Raw genomic sequence first — 16250 nt, 5'->3', positions numbered from 1 at the left:
CCCCTTGGACAGGGAGAATGGGTGCCTGAGGTTGGAGCCATGAGCTGCTGATATCAGGAAGGTGTCTACAGGCATAGCACTGGGCTGCTGTGTATGAGGTGTGAGCTTGGGAGATTTCCCCGGGATTAGACCCTAGCATCTCCCTGTGGATTCTCTTCTCACCTGAGAAACCCAGATGTCGGGTTTTTGCTGTCCACAGTACTGCCAGTCAGTTGCTCTGCTCTCACTGCTAAGCTGCTGTTCAAATATCATGCGTGGTTGGTGCCACCATCTTGGATCTCTTCAGGTCTCATTATTTTTAATTTAATGTTTATAAATTAATATGGAAAATCAGAGGTTTTTCAAAGATTTATTGCTTATTTTTAAACTGGAAACAATATTTTCAAGATGGTACTGATTCTGTGGAGTAGTGGTGAGCATTCCTTATTCTAGAAGCAGTTAAAGTATCAAGAAACAATGATTAGCAAAAAGTATAAAGAAATCTGTGCCTTGTAGATTAAGTGCATAACACTGTTTTGTGAAAATGCAGAGCTAGGATTCCTAGCCAGAGAGATCAAGACCTTCCTTCTTGTTTTCCTTAGGACCTGGGCAGCATTTCTTCCATGTCTGCAACAGTGTAAGCGACAACAGCCCAAACAGCAGCAGCAACATTCATCTGCTTTGGATCCAAGGCAGTCATAGTGTCTCCGTGGGAATGATGGAAGAAAAAATATTTGTACAAATCATCACGCAGACTGGCTCCTGCAGAGAAGAAGGAGAATTCTGAGAGTGGTATTTTGACAAGAATCACTGAATAGCTGTCCAGAAACCATTGATACCCTCCAAAAGCCTTTTAGCCCACTCCTCCTACTAACTGAAGTGCCAAAGTAACTGTTCCTAAAGGCTCTCTGAAGGAAGAAATATCTACAACATATTACCCTGACCAGTAAGATTTATGTTTCAGGTTGTGGGAGAGTTTTAACTTGTAAAAGAATGGCTAATATTACATTAACAGTAGATGAGGAAATAGAGCAGCAAGAAACAAAAGGCCCAAGTTTCAGCATCAAATCACAGCCTGAAGAAATGCCTTGTCTAATTCATCCTTTGGCACCTACTTGTACTGTCTTATGGAGGAGTAGTTGCAGCTCTGGAGCATCTGGCAGTCAAGCTGATTGTTTTACTGTGGAATGCATGACACACAGAGAAGACTACAGAGAGCCTATATATGCATGAGTAGGCTGATGCTATGAAGAGGTCATGTCTACCATTCAACTCAAGAAAGCAGTTTCCACCACATGAGGAGACCATATTTTCACCTTGCTTCTCATTGTAGTTCTATTTTACCCTGCAAAAGAGTCTTTCTTGTTTACTGATCACTTCTTGTTTTTCAGTACAGTTTTGTCACACACACACACACCCATGTACACACCCACTATGATCAGAACTGTATACTCTGAATATATTTTGTGTCTTTTTCTTTTCACCCAAATGCAAGTAAGTCTTAACTGTTGACATGTATTGACACTTATCATACTAAAATCTACAGACCTAAAGAAGCTAAACAACAAGGAGAATCCTAGGGAAGATGCTTATTTCTCATTCAGAAAGAAAAACAGAATAGACAGCAGAAGTGGTAGAAGAGAGGGAACAGGATGGGAACCTACTACAGCTGTTGTCTAAAAAAAAAGCCTCCAACCAGCAGGGGATCGAAACAGATGCAGAGACTCACAGTCAATCTTTGGACAGAGTGTAGGGAGTCTTATGGAAGAAGTGGGATATAAAAGGACCAGGTGGGGACAGGAGCCCCACGAAGATACCAACAAAGCCCTCCCCTCAAAATAGCAGGGTTCAATGGAGGCTGCAGAGACTGATGCGCCAACCAAAGACCATACATAGAGAGAACCTAGACCCCCTGCACAGATGTAGGGCATAGACAGCTCAGTCTTCATGTGAGTTCCCTAGTAAGAGGAGAAGAGACAGTCTCTGACATGAAATTGGTTGCCTATTCCTCAATCACTTCTCCTTGGTGGGGCAATCTAGCCAGCCCACAGAAGAGGAGGATCCAGGTAGTCCTGATAGGACCTGATAGACTAGGGTCAGACAGTAGGGGAGTAAGACTTCTATCAGTGGATTAGAAGAGAGGGATAGGGGAGAAAGAGAAAGGGAGGGTGGGACAGGGAGGAGATGAGGGAGGAGGCTAAAAGTGAGATACAAAGTGAATAAATTGTTAACAACAACAACAGTAGTAGTAATAATAATAATGTATTGCCGTTATATATTCTTTGGTAATTTGTGGTATCGTATCTCATTGTATTAATTTATCAACTTTTCTGACAATGGGGATTTAGATCTTTCAAGATTCCTTTATATAAGCACATGTTACTATCAACATTCTAAAAGGTTAAAATGTTGGAGTAGAATGGCTATGCTACGAGTATGTGCAGTAAATTTTATTATTCAATTCCAAAACATTGTTTTTAAGTTACATGGCCACTGTCAGTTTATGAGCCTTCCTTTTGATTCATACATTTGTCAGCATCTGGTATTGCCAAACATTCCTGCTATTCCAAACACTCCTCGTGATTGTCAAACATGACTTCCTTTTCAATTTTCAAGTTACTAAGAATGAATATGTTTCTATATAATTTTTTGTTTCATGTTGATGTGTGGCAGAAGATAAGTTTTTAAACTAATCTGTCAGCATTGCTTACATCTACAACTCACAAGTTTGTGGCTCACTTTTCTTAATATATATTAATATATATGTTATTTATACATGTTATATGTTATATATCTTAATAATATTTGTTATTACTTTTGATATAGTTGGATTTGTGAACTTCTTACTTGTGATTAGTGCTATGCATGTTTCATTCAAGATGCTTCACGTCCCTTAATGCCGTAAAAATATCCTGTTTTATTTTGAAATGTTAAAGCTTTTCTTTCTTCTTCTTCTTCTTCTTCTTCTTCTTCTTCTTCTTCTTCTTCTTCTTCTTCTTCTTCTTCTTCTTCTTCTTCTTTTTTTGAGACAGGGTTTCTCTGTATAGCCTTGGCTGTCCTGGATTCACTTTGCAGACCAGGCCAGCCTCTAACTCATAGAGATCTGCCTGCCTCTGCTTCCCTGAGTGCTGAGATTACAGGAGTCTGCCCCTGCGCCTGGCCTTTTTGGTGATATTATGAAGTATTTATACTCAAAAGTTGCTTTTTCGGTTTGTGGCTGTTCAGCTTAAATAGAAAAATGTAACTGAGTCATAATATGGATAGGCTCAACCATGTTTGTAGCAGCTTTATTTATAATAGTCAGAAGCTAGAAACAACCCAGATGCCCTTCAGTTGAGGGATGGATACAGAAATTGTGGTACATGTACAGAATGGAATATTACTCAGCAATAGAAAACAAGGAAATCATGAAATTTGCAGGTAAATGGTGGGAACTGGAAAAGATCATCCTGAGTGAGCTATCTCAGAAGAAGAAAGACACACATGGTATATACTCACTCATATAGACATGTAATATAGGATAAACCTACTAAAATCTGTACACTTAAAGAAACTAATCAAGAAGGAGGACTCTGGCTAAGATGCTCAATCCCCAATCAGAAAGGCAAAGAGGATGGACATCACAAGAGGGAGAAAACAGGGAACAGGACAGGAGCCTACCATAGAAGGCCTCTGAAGGGTTCTACCCTGCAGGGTATCAAAGCAGATGCTGGGACTTTTAGCTAAACTTTGAGCAGAGTGCAGGAAATCTTATGAAAGAAGGAGGAGATAGAAAGATCTGAAGAGGACAGGAGATCCACAAGGAGAGCAGCAGAACCAAAAAATCTGAGCACAGGGTTCTTTTCTGAGACTGATACTCCAACCAAGGACCATTCATGGAGATAACCTAGAAACCCTGCACAGATGTAGCCCATGGCAGTTCAGTATCCAAGTGGGTTCCATAGTAATGGGAACAGGGACTGTCTCTGATTGGCCTGCTCTCTGATCACCTCCCCCTGATGGGGGAGCAGCCTTACCAGGCCACAAAGGAAGACAATGCAGCCATTCCTGATGAGACCTGATAGATTAGGATCAAAATGAAGGAGAGGAAGACCACCCTATCAGTGGACTTTGGGAGGGACATGGGTGGAGAATGGGGAGGGAGGGTGGTATTGGGAGGAGAAGAGGGAGGAAGCTACAGAGGGGATGCAAAGTGAATAAATTGTAATTAATAAAAATAAAAATTAAAAATATTAAGTTAGGATTCAATTTCTTTTGTGGTTATTGAGATGCTTATGTCTTGTGTTTCTTTTTTATTATCTGTGGAAATTCATTTCCTAGGAATGTGTAGGTTTCAAAACAATCTGTTAAAAGTTGTCAACAATACCCTCTTTTTGATAACATCATCCATTCTACAGTGATGTCTCTTTCTTTGTATCTGACAGAGCTTATCAATGCCTCTTCACTTGCCAGCAATTTGTCATTTTTGTTTTTCTTTCAAAGAAAAAGAAAGACAAGTTGGAGCTTTGGGGATACTTTCATTATCTAGTAGTTTTTCTTTCACTGGAATTTTCTCTATTTTCTCTCCCCCGAGGAGCGAGCAGCCTGACCAGGTCACAGAGAAAGACTATGAAAGACAGTCCTGATGAGACCTGATAGGCTAGAGTCAGATGGAAGGGGAGGAGGTCCTCCATTATCAGTAGACTAGGGAAGGGGCATGGGAGGAGATGAGTGAGGGTGGGAGGGCAGGATTGGGAGAGGACAAGGGTGGGGTTACAGCTGGGATATAAAGTAAATAAATTGTAATAAAATATATTTTATTTTATGATATGATATATTAAATATGATATATAAATATATTTATCATTTCTCTACTTTCTTAGGTTTGTTTTCTTTATTCATTTTATATCCCAATTGTAGTCCCTTTCCTCAACTTCTCTGGATCCCACCCTCTCTTCCTCTTCCCTCCTGTCCCCTTCACCTAGTCCATTGAAATGGGGAGTTCTTTTTCTCTGCCCTCTGTCCATAGTCTATGAACTCTCATCAAGACTGCCTGGATCTTCTTCCTTAGTTGCCTGGCAAGGCCCCATCACCAAGGGGAAGTGATCAAAGAGCAGGTAAGTGAGTTCATGTTAGAGGCAGACCCTGCTCCTCTTTCTCGGGAACCCACATGGAGACTATTGGCTACATCTGAGCAGGGGGTTTAGGTCCTCTCTATGCATGGTTCTTGGTTGGTCCTTGATCTCTGCAGGACCCCTTGGGTTCATAGTTTTTAGCTTTGTTGGTCTCCTTGTGGATCTACTGTCCCCTCCCTGTCCTTCTATGCTCCCCTTCTTCCATAAGAGTTCCTGAGCTCTGCCCAAAGTTTGGCTGTGAGTCTCAGCATCTACTTCGATCCCCTGTTGGGTGGAGCCTTTCAGAGGACTCTTTATAGTAGGCTCCCATCGTGTTGCCTCTCTTCCACCACTTCTGGTGTTTTTCCTGTTTGCCCTTCTGAATGAATGATATTTAAGCTTCCTCCCTTCAAAGGAGGAATGGATAAAAAGAAATTGTGGCACATTTACACAATGGACTACTATTCAGCTATTAAAATTAAGGAAATCATGAAATTTGCAGGCAGCTGGATGGAACTGTAAAATATCAACCTGAGTGAGGTAACCCAGAACCAGAAAGACACACATGGTATATACTCATTTATAAGCAGATATTAGCCATATAATATAGGTTTGTTTTCTTACTTGAGTTAAATGGTTGGCTTGTAACTTTGCAAACTTTCTTTGTCTCTGGCATGCTCACTAAGACTACAATCTTAGCTTTCTTTTTTTTTTTAAGTTTTATTTTTCTTTTTAGTTACATTTTGTTAACTCTGTGTCCCAGCTGTAACCCACTCCCTCATTCCCTCCCCAACCCCACACTCCCTCCCTGGTCTCCTCCTGGCCCCTTTCCAAGTCCACTGATAGGGGAGGACCTCCTCCCCTTTCATTTGACCCTGTTTTATCAGGTATCTTCAGGGCTGGCTGCAAAGTCCTCCTCTGTGGCCTAACAGGACTGCTCCTCCCCTGGGGGGGGGGGGAGGTCAAAGAGCCTGCCCTTGAGATCGTGTTAGAAATAGTCCTTGTTCCCCTTACTCTGGAAAACTACTTGGTTACTGAGCTACCAGGGACCACATCTTAGCTTTCTTACCAGCTCTGATTAGCCTTTTGATAACTGCTCGGTTTTAAATGTTTAATAATTTCTAGGTCAAACTTGTCATCAATTTATGTTCTATAATGAATATTATTAATTTAAAAAATATGGAGTTTTCTTGTTTATGTTTTTACTATTAATTTCTTATATAGCTACCATATAATGTGGGCTACATGGCACAAATATTTTGAGTTTTGTTATGATTTGCTTTATGACCTACTATCATGTGTACTTTCATAAATGTCCCATGTGCACTACCTGTAAAGAATATGTGTCCATCCTGCTGAGCATGTCACCAGATCTGGTATATCTTGTGTTATTCAAAGTTTTACATCTTTATTGCCTTGTTATACATCTGATCTATACGTTTGTGGAGGTATGGACAAAAATGTCCATCTGTGATTTTTTCTTTTTAGTTAGAATATGATATTATAATTGTAAGGTTACCTTACCATTGATGTAAATATATGAGATTATATTTGGAAGGGTATGAAACCGTCAGGTAATGACAGGAAATAATACAGGAAGACAATGCCATCAGAACTGGAATGATATTGTACCAAAATTAGAAGGATATAAAAAAAATTACATTTAGAAAACTAGGACAAATATTTGGATGATATATGACATAATTTTTGTAAATTTATGAGACCCAATTTGGACAGGTATGACTCTATCCAAGTAATAACACTATATTCTAATCAGAAGACTATAACATCACAATTGAAAATATAACATCATATTTGAAATTCTATGATATCATCACTATAATATATGTGACTACAAATGGAAGGGTATGTCACTATCAATGGAATGACATGAAATTCAAAAGATAACTATGACATTACAATGTTCAGAATATGATACCAAAACAGTAAGAGTATGATTTCGTGAATGTAAATACATCAGGTGACAATTTGATGTGCAGTATATCATCTATAGTCTCACATGACATTGTAAGTGGGTGACAATCACATTAATGATGAAAAGATATGACATTGAATTGGAAGGGAATGATGTCCTCGATGAAAAAAATGTGAACTACAATTGAAAAAGTATGACACCACCAAGGAAATTATGACATATCATAATTGGATATTCATGGCATCACAATTGGAACCATCTATGATTTTAATGTGTTTTTTATTTCATAGCTATTCTATAGCTCCAGAAATATTTTTCTATATATTTCTCTATATTTCAAACATATATATTTCAGAGTTATGCTCTGAGGGATACATAAATTTAGAATTCTAGCCTCCTAGTAGATTGAATTTTTATTGATTTTTGGTTGTGCCTCTGCATGTGTAGCAACACCTTCTGTCCTGATATTTTCTTTATGATAAAAATGTTAAGTAATGATTCAATGTCTTTCACAGTTACTGAGATATTTAGACTTTGTGTATCTCTTGTATTTAATCCAGCTTCTCCTCTGACATGTAAGAAGGTCCAGCTGCATCTTTAAGGGGAACAGTACACTGCTTGCCTTTCCCCATTATTTTACTTCCCTTATCCGTACACTATTAGTGTTTTCAAATTTAGCCTGGGAATATTTGAATTTTGGCATGAGATTATAATATATTTATGCAAATTATGTTTTTTTTTCCCAATTAGATTTGCTTATACCACCTGAGTTTTAGCTATTTGTTCCTTGTGTTTTCTTTCTCCCCCTTGTTCTTGTCCCCTTCAGGGTTGATTTTTCTTTCCTCCTCTAATTGTTTCCTCTACTGCTCCACCTACTTCACTAGTCTGAAAGATATCTGCTTAATTTCTGTTCAGTCAGGAGATGTCAGATATTGCTGGTCCCATAAAGTTAGTGCTGTAGCTAAATGCCTCCTACCCGTCTTAAAGGCTCATGCTCTAGGAGATCACAGGTAAAGGCTTGTCCCCATCTTACTATTGCTGATTCTCACTTTGTATTTCTTATTGCTATGCATTTCCTTAAACTGCCTCCAGATAATGATTGTTTTAACCAATAATTATGTGGAGGAGAGAAATGACTATGAACTTAGAGTAACCACAATGGCAGTGTCCTTCTGCTCATGAGTTGGGTGTTACAACTACCTTTGAGACCTCCATTGCTCAGGACTGATTTTCTCCATGATTGTCTAAGTTTTAAAAATTTCAGTAAAAGCAATATTCTATCTATTTACCTAAACCCCTTGATCTGGAGTGTATGTGAGGTTTCCTAGGCCACACTTAGCCAACTCAGGCTAGTAAGGAAAGAGAAGCATAAAAAAAGCTCATTCACATGCCAATAATGCATACAAACTACTATGCATACAAACGTTGTGTGTTAACTGACAATGGTTATCAAACTCTTCCCCTGTGTTGAAGTAATTTTTCTTTTCTGTGCAGTGATTTTCTTTCAAAACCGAGAAAGCATGTTATCCGTTCACACAGAAACTCAGAAAAGGTGAGGTCTCACCAACCTCCAACCTGAAAACCTAAAATTTATAGTGGGCAGGCTGGAGCTGAGCTAAATGTTCTGAAAGTTCTTCCTAAACTAACTGGGGAAATATTTATTGAATCCCCATAACATTCTAGGCAGTAGGCTAAAGCTGAATGAAGACTGACATACAGATAAAAAGAACTTCATTTTCACCATCCAAAACCTTATTCTTCAGTAGGGGAAAATGTGCTTCTGAATTTTTTTTTTCATTTTTTAATTAGTTACATTTTATTAACTCTGTATCCCAGCTGTATCCCACTCCCTCATTCCCTTCCAATCCACCTTCCCTCCCTCATCTCCTTCCTGCCCCTTTCCAAGTCTACTGATTGGGGAGGACCTCCCCCCTTTCATCTGACCCTGTTTTATCAGGTATCTTCAGGACTGGCTGCAAAGTCCTCCTCTCTGGCTTAGTAAGACTGCTCCTCTCTTGGGGGTTGGGGAGGTCAAAGAGCCTGCCATTGAGTTCCTGTCAGAAATAGTCCTTGTTCCCCTTACTATGGGAAACCAATTGGTTACTGAGCTACCACGGGCTTCATCTGCGCAGAGGTTCTAGGTTATATCCACACATGGTCCTTGGTGGAGTATCAGTCTCAGAAAAGACCCCTGTGCCCAGATATATTTGGCCCTTGTGGAGCTCCTATCCTCTTCATGTCATACTAACTCCCCCTTCTTTCATATGATTCCCTGCACTCTGCCGAAGGTTTGGTCATGAGTCTTTGTATCTGCTTTGATACACTGCTAGGTAGAGTCTTTCAGAGGCCCTTTGTGGTAAGCTCCTGTCCTGTTACTTGTTTTCTCCTATGTCCAATGCACATCCCATTTGTCTTTCTAAGTGAAGATTGATTATCTTACCTCAGGTCCTCTTTCTTGTTTATCTTCTTTAGGTGTATAGATTTCATTATGTTTATCAAATCTTATAGGTCTATATAAGTGAGTATATACCATGTGTGTCTTTCTCCTTCTGGGATACCTCACTCAGAATGATCTTTTCTAGATCCCACCATTTGCCTGCAAATTTCATGATTTCCTCATTTTTGATTGCTGAGTAGTATTCAATTGTGTAAAAATACCACAAATTTTAACAACAGCTAGAATATCACTGAATGGCAGGGTCCTTATATTTTGGCTCTCCTCACTGTCATTATCATCATTACCACCATCCTTTGTTATAACTGCCTTTGCACATTTTTTATGACAGATTGTAAGCTCCCAGAGTCAGATCCTTTATTTTGATACCCATTATGACACTAAATGCCTATGACATAGCACTAAATACAGGTTGGAAATATATTTACATATTGAATTAATGGGAGCAAGTTGGGCTTAAAAGATGATTTGTCAATTCTTGTAGAAACATATAGGACTTACAGTGAGGGTTCTTGGAGAATTTACTGAAGAGATTACTTATAAAGTATTAGAGTTAAATAAACTCAGTAAAAGATAAAACAAGCCAAGACTAGCCACAATGGAAAGCCAATGCCAATTTTAGGCTTATAAGATGACAGATAGAGAGATAGAATAGAAGGAATTAAAAGTGAATGCAATAAAAACAGAGGTTGTTTAGAATCCTTGGTCTCAGTCTCTAGCTGAGATGCTTAAAAAAGCTCTTCTGGGTCCCCCTGGGCCAAATCCAACAACAAATCAGAAGGCAATGGGATTTATTAGCACAACCCATAACAGTTTATCTCCAGAGACTCAGTGCAAGCTGGAGAAAGATAAGGAATGATGTGGATTGATGAAAGGGGACATCCAGCACAAGCCTTTACAATGTCAATATACAGCAGTGGGAACAGGTATTCCAAGTGCATAAATGTGTGCACATTTTAATATGAGTGACATGAGATACATTGGGTTAATAATTAGTAGATGAAATGGAAAACTGACAATGGTGAGTTGTGAAAGTGGGCTGGTGTAGTCCCTAAGTGTAGAGCCTTAGGTAGCTAATGGCTGGAACAGTAGGGCAACTGTGGCTTCATCTCAGGGAGACCAGAAACAGGTGGACGACTCCAGAAATAAAAAGGTGAGGAGACAGCTGCAGCAGAGTCTGGGGAAAGGCTGTAAGTAGACGGTGATCTTTCAGCCTCTGAAGTTCTCAGGGAAGAATGCAAAGGAAAAAACCACCCTTTTCTGTGAAAAGGGCAGAGTGCATGAAAGCCAGGAGCTTCCTCACACCAGAGCACAGGGCATACCCAGCAAAGTCAAAGCTGCGTGTTTTCTCTGGCAGTAGCTATAAGTATCTTCATAACACTGACATTTTAGATTTACCTGGTAGGGAGCACACACTTGCTATATTCCAGAGAGCAGCAAGTGAATGTCGAAGTCACATACACATGAAAGGACAGAGTCAAGAAGTTCATAAAATGGAGTGGATGGCAGATGAACTGGGATACAGTGAGGGGACATTTAATTCCAGCAGAGTGTGATCACTTGGGGCCAGTTTGAGTCCACACAGGTCTTCTTAAGAACACTGCAATTTGCGTGATAGAAAAGAGACCCAAATTCCCCATCGGAAAAATAAAGCTAAAACATATTGTGATATCCTTTTCAGGCTTCTAAAATTCTTTTTGTGTCTCTGACTGAAGGAATCTGACTGCCAGATGGGTGATATTTGGCTGCCTTCCTTTAGAGCCTGTGACTTAAGGAAGGCATTTCCTCCTACATCATCTAAGTTCCCATGGACATTATGCAAAATAAAAACAACCCAGAAACTTGCCTATCACCACCAAGGATGCTGATATCTACAGGGACTTTTAGAAGGCCCATTGGCAGCCCTGGAGCTTTGTCTCTCTAATTCTAAGGGGACACTTTATCAGTGACAGCCACTGATCTAAAGGACCAGCATTGAGGGAATTTCTGCATTTCAATTTCAGAGACAGGTGGGCACATGCTAGCTATCCCTAGGGATAATTGCATGGTATCTTTTGACAGTTGTATGAGCTCTGAACAGGGAATCATAAAATGCTCTTTAGAAATGCAGCCACTAGAAGGAGTTTGCTCTAAGGAGACGTATTCTCCCCTAAAAACAAACTACAACATTCTGAGAACTTTCACTGTTGGAAAGTATTTTCAAGGGAGATTTGGGGCATAAAGCTATCAGCCAAATAGAAGGGAGAAATAGCTGAGAGAACAGAGGAAGATAGGCCTGGGTTCAAACTCTTCTGCTTAATAACTGGGTGGCTTTGAAAGTCTCCTACAAGGTCATTCTACTTTAGTTTCTTCAATCATAAAATCAGGATAATGATAGCCAACCTTCACGATGCTGCTGAGGATTAGTAGGCACTCAATTACATCTTTATTATGACTGTTATATACCCACGGAAGCTCCAATATACCCATACCATCAGGGTCACTTCAATGACGCTTGGAGCATTTAAAATCCTTATTTAGTCAATCAAAGTTTTGATGATTATTCATAATGATGGCATAGTTATACCATGAAATCTGTTCTATGTGACATTGCCTTGACCCTGATTTATTTTTTTCCTCTTCCTCCTTTCTTTTTTCCTGTTTCCATATGTCTGAGTCTTTCTTGTAAACACTCATCTCACAAAAAGTATTTTTCAGCTGTGAGCTTAGGTAATGACTCATCTGTGATTATCATAGGAAATACCCACTCTGCCATGTACTGTTCACAATGTATTGCAATCCCCAGAGAGAGTGTGAATGACCATCGCGTGTTTATAGAACAAGAACAAATTCTTACTATTTTCTAAAGATATAGGTGGGTAAAAACAGAGAGATCCACATAGCACCTACTTGTGTGTTATCTCTCACATATGTTACCAATGTTTTCATAAAAAATTAAGCAATTTATGTTATGAGAACTTTTGGAAAGATGTTCAGACTCTGAAGTTCAAATTCAAACTTGTTATTTTATCACATCCATGGCTGCTGTGGTGCTGTATGAAGGCTGCAAACACAGGCAAGCAGCTGTGGAAAATCTTTTTCTGTTTTGTAAACAGATCTCAAACAGTCTGGGGCACACTATTTAATTGCAATGGAATGCATTACAGGCTTTCCCCTGATCATAATAATTATGGGGTTAGAGAAGAATGTTGTCTTCTTAATATACTCCCTAAAAGGAAACAGTCTCCTTAGGATCCATAAAGTGCTAAAAATACATTTAAGACTTAATTAAAATTGTTATTTTTTCAGCAACATTATCATGTGAAAAAAACATTATGAAAACAATTAGCAAGTCAATTCATAGAATTTGCAGGCATTTAATCTCTCTTTCCAAGGAGGCAGTTTAATCCCTATTAAATCTTACAGAAAATTAGAATCAGGAGTATTTAATTAATAGCTTCCTAACTCATAGCTTCTCAGAAAGGAAAACAGCTCATAGGAAAAGAAAAAAGAAAAAGAAAACAAAATGCAGGCTAGAGTGGGAAAGAAAATGACCCCCAATCCAAATATCATTAAAACCATTACAGTTTTATTTTATAAACTTTCCACCTACCCAAGACCTCCAAACTGATACTAAAAGTTTCTAGGTGTGCCTCAAAGCCTGTGAAATGTCCAGCCTTTGGAAGATGCGAGACAATTCTGAGCACATACTTGAGGTCAGCTCTGACACTCCTGGTAACCTGGTCAGAGGGTGGCTGAACTGTGCGGTACTGAACCATCTCCGATAAAGTTGAAGAACTGGATGGCAGCAGTAGGACTAGTACTAAGAATATTAGTAAGACTAACCAATACCTCATGATGATCGTTATGAAGACATCATACAGGGATTTGACAAGGATTATCATCATTATTTGCCCAGTACTTCTTGTATTCCTGGAGCTCTTTGGAAATCAATTTCATTTAATTCTCTCAGTGACACCATGAGCAATGGATCATCATGTTACAGCAGCAGAGGGACAGTAATCATATGTCTAAAACCACAGAGTAGTAACTGATAGAGATAGGATTCCAACTTGGGTGTCTCTGATTTAAAAATCCTTACTGTGTACCTGATCTCACTGCCCTGTCTCAGGAAATCAGCTCTTTTGCCTCTATGGGAATTTCATTGGTGTAACTCACTCCATTTGCTGTCTTGGTCTCCCCTTACTCCCCACCCAAATGTCCATTTTGACCTTTTGATAAGGGGACAGAAATTTGAGTTGGAAGTATTCAGGATCATTGAGAATTACATTCACAAAATAGGCTCAGAAACCATGACCATTTGTCAGAATATGAATGTCCATTGTATCCATACCACCCTGAAACATCAGATTCTGTTTGATCTTGTCAGCAATAAAGTGTTGAACTTTTTGTACATTATGTGATGGTTGTCTTTGTATATTCAATTGTTAATTCTGTGCTGCCAGATACTTGAGTAATGTCCAGACTTTGGTTTGTTGTTCTAATTGCTCAGCACTTGCATCATATTTTGTAAACACGCTTCCCTCACCTTCTGATTGGCTTAATAAAGATCTGAAAATGGACAGCAGCTGGGGAAGGAATGGATAGCTCTGGGAAGGAACTGGAGGTGGGAAAGGTCACCAGCCAGACACAGAAAGAAAAAGGTTCTGGTATTGAGGAAAGATAATAAACCAAATGGAAGAATGTAGATTATTATAAAAAGGGTTAATTTAAGAGCTAGTTGAGAAACAAGCCTAAACTGAAGCTGAGTTTTCATAATAAATATAGTCTCCATGTCATTATTGAGAGCTGGCAGTCCAAGAAAGTCTGGTTATATTTGGCACCCAATATTTATAAAAAAGGGTGGATCTGGGTCTCATATTAGACAGGTCTGTCAATTCTCCTGGAATTTCTCAGCATTTGAAGCCCACCTTTACCTCTGGTCACTCATGATGTTCTTTACTCTGAATCTTTATAACAGCACTTTAAAAACTAATCTTTTAAAAAAGATACACCAACAATAAAAATTATATCTAACAGGGAGTTCCATGAGATGTTTCAACAATATATCTGCATATAATATTTAAGTAAGGTAAATTTAAGTATGTCTACATACTCAGTCATTTTTCATTTCTTCATGATGAAACATCCAATATCCTTTCTCTGGCTTCTAAGATCTATATAACTGCTACCAATAGTCACTTTACTGTATAACACACTTATACTGATTCATTTGTTACCCTTTCCATACCAACTCTTCCTCCATGTCCTTTGCAGTATGTATATAGCAATTGTTCTATGGATCAAAAACATTTGGAAAAATGAATTAATACACCTGCATATGTAATATATGTGTATTTTTATGTACTTATGTGTCTCTGAATATATAAAAGATGGTACTTCCTCAACACCTCCTGACTTTTGAATACCCATCCTTTCTCCCTTGATCAACCTCACACCATCTGTGACTAGGCTCATTATCTTGACTTTATAGTTTTATAGGTCTATGTGTCTTGACTAATGTAGCTATAAACAAACAATCCTCTGTGATTTTTGCCTCTCTTCTTTTATAACATAAAGTAATATTGTCCTTTCTTTGGATGGGGATTTTACTCATAATCATGTATCAGACTTAATTTATTGTCTCCTGCTTGGATCATTCAGATTTATTGGCCACTTTTCCTTCACAGTCTAATGTTAGCTCTTTACCATCTAAGCAGGTATTGTAAATGCTGATTTGCTGTTCTCTACACACCTGCAAAGTGATATTTGCTAAGAAAACATGATTAAAAGAGTTTTTTTGTTTTTGTTTTTGTTTTTGTTTTTCATTTTGTTTCTTCCTTAGGTTTCCCCACCTCCATAGAGCACACTGCAAAAATGAATACTCAGTGAATATGGACATTTGGGCCTCAAAAGACTCTAATGATTGTTTCCAGGGCAGTGGGAATTTTCAGTTATTGTGGATTTGAGTAATTATGTTCAGTTGGATGGATTTTTGATTTCTTGTTACAAATAAAGACACAAAGCCCTTCTGTACTGGAAGGCAGGAACTGATGTGACTCTTGAACTAGCTATTATTCCTCCATCTCTGTACAACCACCTCTTGCTTTGCTGGCAATCAGGATCATAGGAATTAGTTAAGTGGAAAGTCTTGTTCCCCTCCACAAGGCTGGCAACTCTGCAGGGTTTATTGGCAGTGCCAAGAAAATACTTGGGCTGCCAACGTACTTTTGTCAGCCACTGTTAGAGGTCTGATTATGGTGTTGGAGGCTTGGTGGTTGAGAGTAAAAAGAGACCAATCACAAGGGAGAATCTAAGAACTTCTGAAGAATGGTCCTAACTTCCCATGGCCAAACTGAGAGTTTAGAAAACTCAGCATCTATTATTAAGCACTTAAATATTTACTCAATAGGGGAAAAAAGCCCAGTCTTTATAGGAAGATGTCTTTACTGACATTTTCATAATACCTATTGGAAAAGGGAAAAGGGCATCTTTTTCCTATTTAAGAACCCATAATAAAGCCAGGTGAGTAATTTAAAAAGGTGTGTTGTCACAGAATTAAAGGGAGTGTGTTTTTTGTTTGTTTGTTTTGATTCTGAGTCTCATCCATCACGCAAGCTTGGCTGGAACTTTTTATGTAGCTAAGCTGATCTTAGACTTTCCCTATGTTCTTTCTTTGGACTCTGGATAAAAGAGATGTCTCTTTTTTTTCTTTATTAATTACACGTTATTCACTTTGTATCCCCCCTGTGGTTCCCTCTCTCCTCCTGTCCCAATCCCTCCCTTCCTCCACCCTCTGCCTGCATGC

At 38.8% G+C, this 16250-nt stretch overlaps 1 protein-coding gene across 3 annotated transcripts in view; it reads right to left on the bottom strand.

Moving 5' to 3' along the window:
• Nucleotides 1-335: 335 nt before the first annotated feature.
• The window catches only part of Cpq (carboxypeptidase Q), a 581425-nt gene continuing 565510 nt past the window's right edge, over nucleotides 336-16250 (bottom strand). For all 3 annotated transcript variants that reach the window (XM_055620026.1, XM_055620042.1, XM_055620034.1), the window contains one exon: nucleotides 336-741. In XM_055620026.1, coding sequence (XP_055476001.1) covers nucleotides 578-741 — 164 coding nt within the window. In that variant the 3' untranslated portion in view covers nucleotides 336-577. The remainder of the gene's footprint in view (nucleotides 742-16250) is intronic.

The sequence above is a fragment of the Psammomys obesus genome, unplaced genomic scaffold (assembly GCF_907164565.1).
Source record: "Psammomys obesus unplaced genomic scaffold, mPsaObe1.curated_primary_1811, whole genome shotgun sequence".
Taxonomy (NCBI): domain Eukaryota; kingdom Metazoa; phylum Chordata; class Mammalia; order Rodentia; family Muridae; genus Psammomys; species Psammomys obesus.
The sequence above is the reverse complement of the archived record's forward strand: the minus strand, read 5'-3'. Positions and strand labels throughout refer to the sequence as shown.